Source organism: Poecilia reticulata, chromosome 3 (genome assembly GCF_904066995.2).
Source record: "Poecilia reticulata chromosome 3, P_reticulata-male-v2, whole genome shotgun sequence".
NCBI classification, from domain to species: domain Eukaryota; kingdom Metazoa; phylum Chordata; class Actinopteri; order Cyprinodontiformes; family Poeciliidae; genus Poecilia; species Poecilia reticulata.
The window spans coordinates 34,843,452-34,851,525 of NC_088832.1; the positions used below are offsets into that span (position 1 = coordinate 34,843,452).

Consider the following 8,074-nt stretch of genomic DNA (forward strand, 5'->3'; position numbering starts at 1 on the left):
AACTAACAAGATGTTTATTTGCTTTAGTTTTTAAATAAAGGAAGGAAGCCAGACCACACCTACAATGAATCAACAACAGAATAAAGGTACGTTTTAGAGAAGATGAAATGTTTATCTTTACATTTTTTTGTGTGTAAAAATCAGCCTAGATTGAAAAAGCAATTAGCAGTTATTACAAGTAAAAATCAGCAATCAGGCCCAAAATCTGGAAGTAGTGATGACCTCTGACCTGAACCTTTAGAGCCACATAAAGCCGGTTTCACAGTGGGCCTTCTACCTCCTGCAGAACATTTCAGGACCAGAGGAATAAAGTCTCAGATCAGAGAAACTCATCCAGGCTTTGATTCCTGCAGCAGGTCAGACTGACAAACCAATGGTCCAGAATGCTGCTGCTGAAGATCTGAATAGAACCAGGGGGATAGAGACACCATCTGGTTCTACACCACCTAGTTCTAAAGTCCCTACACTGAGAGAATAGACTTTAAAATATTATCTGCTGTTGTTGTAACAACCTTCACCACCTATCAAGTCTTCTGATTCTGATCTGCATCTCCAGAACCAGAACCAAACATGGAGGAGGACTGCACTGTATCTGGAAAATACATAATACTGCTTCTTTACCTTTGAAAAATATAAAAGTTCACTAAAAACATATAAGCACACTGTCAATTGAGAAACGAGAGATGGTCATTAAATAGAGACCAGCAACAGTTGGAAAACATTGTAGCCCTATCTAAACTAGAAGACTTCCAGTAGTGTATTTCTAGGATTCATCAATCTGCCATCTGAGCACAAAATATAAAATGAAATGTGGTTTTGTTATCAATACAGGCACATTTCTAAAGATGAATACTCTGTTGCTTTTTGTTACAGCACTGTCTGACACTCTCTCCAAGCTTGGACTGGAAGAATATTATCCCAACAAGCTCACTCTTCGTTCTCTACTGGAGCTCAACAAAAACAGCATATATGAACATCGCCCTTCATTACAAACAGATTTACCATGGTATTTTCTTAAACATTTGTTGCAGATCAATGCTAACTGCAGAGGATGCATTCAATTACTAGATAGTAAAGATGAAAATGATGATCCCTTTAGCTTTGAACTTTATACTGATGGGAACAATGACAATAATGTTAATACCCTTGACCTCTTTGTGGCACTGTTCCTCTGTGCTGACAGTTTCTTACAACAAGAAATGGCACTCAAGTTGTCAATGTGCCAGTTTTCTGTCCCGCTGTTGTTGCCACATTGTAATAACAGTCAGTGTGGCCTGATGCTTTGGGCCTTGAGAGACATCGTCAAAGAGTGGCGTCCACCTGAGCTATCTGAATCAAAAGGCTTTGCAGAAGCCAGTATTGTCCAAGCAGATGCACCATTCTACTCTTTTGTGAGACTGAAAAACAGCAGTTTATCAAAATCCCTGTTGCTCAATCATGTGATGAGCCATGGCCAACAGCACAAAAATATCTTCATGCACAGAGAAATGGAGGGAGAGGCCCATCATAGAGAGATTGCAAATGGACTGGTGGAGATTAGCTGGTACCTTCCCTGTGGAAGAGTAAATGATGAAAATTTTCAGAAACTAGTGATATTTGCTAATTTACGAGGACACATTTGTGAATCACCAACACAGTTTGCCTTTCTTTATGAAATGTCAACAGCTGTCTTTGTCCTAATGGACAAAATCCAAGAAGACGAACTGAAGATTTTAATGTCTTTACATAATGTAAAAGTAAAACTATTCTTTGTGTTCAATCACAACAAAAATGAAGAAGACACTACGTCTGTTAAAACAGCGGTGGAAAAATTAGGACTGCCAAAAAACCAAGTGATCGCCAAAAAACGGGAAGTAAATGTTGCAGATTTTTCAAAGAAACTTCATGTATCAATTAAGACTTCACTAGAACAGGTGTCTAGCTGGATGAGCATTGCAAGCATGAGTGATAAAGCTGTTGAACTTGGTCTGATTGTGGATGAACATGGGAGTGCTGCACAACAGAAGGCAGCTGAGAGCATCAGGGAAGGAATTGGGGTACGAAGCATACCTGACTACAAGAAACAGCAACTTCGTTTGCAGGGAGAAAATTGGAAAAAACTTTCAAAGTTAGAAAAGGAGGAATGTAGACTGAATAAAGCTGGTGGTTCAGGACTGGAGCATTACATATCAAAGCTCCAGAAAAAAAAACAAGAAATCAGAAAGGAACAAAGTCAATACAAACTATCAAAATCAATGAAGATTTTTATTGACAATTTATCTACAAGTAAAGAAAAAAGAGATTTTTTCTTGAAATGGATAAAACTCACACTGGATTCACACTCAAGAATCAAACTCTCTGAACTGAGAAACCAATTAAAAAGGGAACAAGAAAATAAAAATGTAGAACGTGTTGCTGAATTAGATCAAGCTCTGCTGGAGAGCTCTTTAGGAATCGAGCATTTCATGAGAGAGATGGGTCTGATCTACGAGTTTTCACAGGAAAACACAGAGGAAATCTCTCGTCTCCCTCAATTGGCTGCTGAGATGGTGATGGATGGACATCCTTTAGAGCTTCTGGATGGAGACGCTTCCAACGTCCCAGAAAAATGGGTGTCAGCTGTACTTACTGAGGTCCATAAGAAAGTTGGAAACAGGAGCAGATTGCTGATAGTAGCTGTTCTGGGTGTTCAGAGTTCTGGGAAGTCAACGCTCCTCAACACCATGTTTGGTGTCCAGTTTCCAGTCAGCAGTGGCAGATGTACAAGAGGAGCTTACATGATCTTCCTCAGAGTTCAAGAGGATTTGAAAAATGAACTGAATTATGATTTCATAGTTCTCATTGATACAGAAGGTCTCAAATCTCCTCAAATGGCTCAACTTGAGGACAGTAATGAACATGACAACCAGCTGGCAACCTTCGTCATTGGCTTAAGTGACATCACCATCATCAATATAGCAATGGAGCACTCAACAGAGATGAAAGATGTCCTGCAAATTGCAGTTCATGCATTCTTAAGAATGAAAGAGATTGGAAAAAAACCAGTTTGTCATTTTGTGCATCAGAACGTTGGGGCAGTTTCAGCTCATTCCAAATGCATGATTGACAGAAAACGCCTCTTGGATCAGCTCAATGAAATGACTGAAATTGCTGCTAAAATGGAAAAACAACCAACTATTAAGCAGTTCACTGATGTCCTGGACTACGACATGGAAAAAAACAACTGGTACATTCCAGGTCTCTGGCATGGCACTCCACCAATGGCTCCAGTAAACACTGGTTACAGCGAAGCTGTTGCTGACGTGAAGAAAAATCTTCTCAAGTTAGACGAAGAATATAACAGCATGGATGAGTTTTACATCCCAGACTTTCTAGAATGGATGAAAAGTCTTTGGAAAGCAGTAAAATATGAAAATTTTATCTTCAGCTTCAGAAACAGTCTTGTGGCTAATGCCTACGACAACTTGTGTATAGAGTTCAATGAGTGGGAATGGGAGCTCAGAAGACAGATTCTTACCTGGAAGACAGAAGCAGAGGTGGAAATCCGCAATGCTAACACTGAAAGTGACCAGGATTTATTTAATCTGGTCGGCTCAAAAAAAGATGAGCTTTTAAAAATTAAAACCGCCCAAGAAAAAGAAATGACAAAGAAGCTTTTAGACTACTACAAAAGAAAAGATGTACACGCACATTTGATAGAGAAATACAGACAGGATTTTATCAACAATATCAAATCTCTGGCAAGAGAAATCCAATATTCAACAAGCCACAAACTAGACTGTGCTGGTGAGTTGAAAAAAAGTTCGAAGGTGGTTCAGGATCTTCACAGAGAATTCAAAGGACTAATTGAAACCCACGTGGGAAATCTCCTGAAAGAGTTTAGAGACACTGAACTGTCTGAAGAAAAACTGACTGATGAGTTTGAGAAAATGTGGGCCAAAGCTACTGAAAATATGTCAGACTTAAAAGAGCAAGATATTTCTGACCAAGTGAAGAATCACTTGAGAAAAAGTTTCTCACATCTCAAAGTTAATGAGGAGTTTCAGAAAATTGGAGACCTAAAAGAAACTGAAGAAAGTGATTTCAAGGCAAGAACTAAACATCTAAAAACTGCGAAAAAATTAAATATCTTTCTGAAGAAAAATGTAAAAAGAGACTTACAGACAGCAGCTGATGCTCTCATTGAGTCTTGCAAACAAGATGTCCTTGGAATCATGAGGACAAACTCAGATTATAATGAGCTTTATACAAAGGAACTATTAGACAAGATTAATTTGTCACTGACCCAAAACTTTAAACATCACAACATCACATTTGAACTTGATCTGAAAGTTCATATCTGCAGCTTTGCCGTGAAAAAATTCACACAGATGCACAAAACGTTCCTTGCTGTGAACAGTCCCATAAATCAGCTGGAAAAGTACAAGAGTCAGTACTTGTCAGACTTTATAGATCAATACAAACAATCACAGGACAAGACGGAACAAAGCCAACAGAAAGCAAGTGATTTTGTCAAGTTGTGTCTCAGACCAGCAGTGGAGGATTTCATCAACAGAACTCTGGGAATAGATATCGTAGATGAAATTCTGAAAAATCATGATTCAGAAGAGTACAGTTCACGTTCCTTTTTCTCATATAATATTCAGAAGGAGCTTCTGCAAAAAGATGACTTGGAGGGATTTGGTAAATATATTTCTAAATATGAATTGTATATCAAAAACTGGATTTTTCTACACATCCAGCAAAAAGTGTCTCAAGACAAGACTTTGACCAATCTCAAGAACAAGAGTCTGCAGATTATTGTTGACAAAATCACAGAAGCCATCAAAAATTCCTCAAAGGACGGGGAAGGAGTGCTGCTCCCAGATGACACAGAAAACCTATCAAAGTTTATCAGCAGAATGCAAAAATATCTGGTAAAAGATTTATCATTTTCAGTAGAGGCTGAAAAAACTTCTCTGTTCCCGACTGAAATCAAATGCCAGGTATTTATTGACAGTCTGCTGACGTCTGTAAATGAGCTGAAGGAAAAGCTTCAGGAGGAATTTACAAGCTCTGAAGATGTTACTGACACAATCAACAAACTTCTAATCAAACCACAGGATGAGCTTTTCAGAAGAGTGTTTGGATGTGGGAGGCAATGTCCTTTTTGTAAAGTTCCCTGTGATGCAGGAGGCAAAGAACATCTGCAGCATCAAGCGGCTGTGCATCGGCCACAAGGACTTGGTGGAAGCAGGTATGAAGATGATAACAAACTAGTCGAAACACTCTGCACAACTGATGTGTGCAGTGAACACTATTTTAAAAATGCAGACACTGAAAGTGAGGGGCATCCATACAAAAAGTATGTAGATTTTTATCCACACTGGAAAATCCAACCAGACTCCACCACTGAGGTAACAGACTATTGGAAGTATGTTCTGGCAACATACAATGATCACTTTGCTAAACTTTACAAGGCCAAGCCAGCAGATGTTCCAGAGGATTGGAAGAATATCACAAAGGAACAAGCTCTAAAAGGCTTAGAGGATGCTTTCGAAATATCAATGAAACTAAAAAGGTTTTACAAAAGAAATATCTGAAAATCTAAGCAACTTTCAAAACCAAAACAAACAAAGAGAAAAGCAACTAAACATGTTAGGCTGCTAGTAGCAATATCATCAACATTTAAGATGCTTTAATGATATACACCATTAATTTTTACTTTGTTTTGTCCTTTTTTAATATGAAGCTATTTGTTTTGACTTTAAAGCTGAGGAACAACATCAGTGGATGTTTTTTTTGTTCATATAGCTTTGTTTCTACAGACTTAATAGATTTATACTGAGCACTTGACAGAACTTTTCTCTTCAAAATAACATTTTATTAATAACGAGCATAAAAATTCTGTACTGTAAATTTCGCAACAGAAGACGCATTGTTTTTCTCTTTGATGTTACATATTTTAAATTTTTTAAGTTCTATTTTAGAAACCTGGTGTATTTGCTGAAACATTTAAAGATGTACCATTTCCTGTTTGTTTATTCAAATATATTGTTAATTATGCCTAAAATACCAAGAGGCACTCATGATATGTATGTAAAATACAGTGAGGAAAATAAGTATTTAAACACCCTGTGACTTTGCAAGTTCTCCCTCTTAGAAATCACGGAGATGTCTGAAATTTTCATCTTGGGTGCAAATAAAATTCCAAACAGCAATTTTTGCCAGTGTAGGTCTTAAAAAAGTAACTAAATGTAATACTAATTTCAGGCACTATTTTAATTACTTGAAAATGTTTTTTTGTTCTTCAAATTGCCACAGTTGTTGCTTGATGACATGACTAAATATGCTCTTGAGCTTGCAAAAGTGTAACTGCTAAATTTGTGAAAGCTTATAATTTCAAAAATGTAACATGAAAACTATGTATTGATTTATTATAACCTAAATCAGTGATCAAGAAAATCAATCCGTTTTCTTTTTCAAGAATACCTACAAAATCTAAAAATAAGTTTTACAACATTTTTAAAAACATTATGTAATACTATATGATCATGTGAAACAGTTGCTTTCTAATAAACAATAATTAATCTTTGAAATGTCTGTTGTAATTGTTTTGTAGGATTAGCAATGAAGAGTTATTCAGTAAATGATTAAGTCTTTGTTCCTAGAACATTAAACAATACAATTCATAGAAACATTCATGATTTGTGGCTCTTGTTTGTTGTAGTGGTTTTGTATCCAAATTATTTTGGGTTGTCATTTTTGGTTTCTGTCACTAACTGTGTTCCGTACATGGATCAACTCTTTTTGTTCTGATTCTTACTTCTTTCTTGTGTTTTATTTTTTTGTGGTCGTTTAGACTTATATTTCAGTATATTTCCTGTTTGGTTGAGTTCAGACGTACCCAAGTTCAATCTTCAGAGGTTGGCGTTTCACAACACCAACTATATGTCCCTTATCCTCCTACATAGTGCAATCAAATGGCTAAATTGTTTTCTTACTATGCAGACTGCCAATAAGTTCAATGTTGTGTTGAACCAGAGAAATGTGAAGGTTTCAGGAGCCAAACCCTCAAGGACTTGAGTTTGACAGACGTGGTAAAGTTAGACATTTTGGTATCCTGGTAGATCCCTCTGCTTTTATTTCTGCTAATTAGTCGTTTTCTTTCAGCTCCACTGTTCAGGTCCTCAACCAGCTGTACTAATTTCAATTCATTATACTCACTTGGCTCTCAATCCACTAATCATCTCACCAACAACTCATTTCAGTTCATGCAAGTTCATCATTACTTTCCTCCTATGTATTATGTTATCTTAAATGGTGGTTGCCTTGTCACTGCTTTGTTGGTCCTGTTAACTGTGGCAAATGAGGGTCAAAGAAATACAAACGCTGCAACACACCAACCAGATCCCAAAACTGAAGTGACCCTTTCTGCTTCATAAATTGCATTACGAAGCAGACATTTACAGAGGAAAATCCAGTTAGAACATTAACAGCCTAAAATCTGTCCTAGAGCAGAAGAATTAGATAAGTGAGGAGGATTTGTGCAAGTTTTAGATGGGAAGGAGCTGCATCTAAAACTGAAAAGTGAAACTAACAATAAATCTGTGCTCTCAAGTTTTGTCGAAAGTCTAGTGACATTGTATCGATTCAGCTGGTGTGACACAAAATTTATAAATTTTAAACAAAATTGTAGGATTTAGGAAAACACAATATAAATAAATATGTATGACATTGCTTTAATCTTTGGTTCAACAGAATCATAAAAAAAATAATAAAACAGGTCTGGACAAAAATGATGCTAAATCTACAGAAAAACTTAAGTAATTTTACCACGGGCACATGCTAAACTAATGTGTGTCCCTTAATCAGAATTATAAGTATCTCCAAACTTGTAATCAGTCAGTATACCTACTTATTGGTCTAGACGTAGTCACCATGCTGTTGGTGACTTGATCCACAGGAAGTGAAAAAGAAAGTTGACCCAGTAGATGAGAAAGAACATTTCTGACAGATTTAGTAAAGACTGTCAGACCATATCCAAGCAGCTGTGACAGTTGCACATTATCCAGAGGTTTAAAGTCCATGGGACGGTAGCCAACCTCTCTGGCTG

At 36.9% G+C, this 8,074-nt stretch overlaps 1 protein-coding gene across 1 annotated transcript; it reads left to right on the plus strand.

Annotated features, from left to right (window-relative positions):
• Window positions 1–845: 845 nt before the first annotated feature.
• Window positions 846–5,561, plus strand: LOC103463038 (up-regulator of cell proliferation-like). The gene has a single exon (XM_081604880.1). It carries the CDS (start codon window positions 846–848, stop codon window positions 5,559–5,561), a length of 4,716 nt encoding a protein of 1,571 aa, XP_081461006.1.
• The last annotated feature ends 2,513 nt before the right edge of the window (window positions 5,562–8,074 follow it).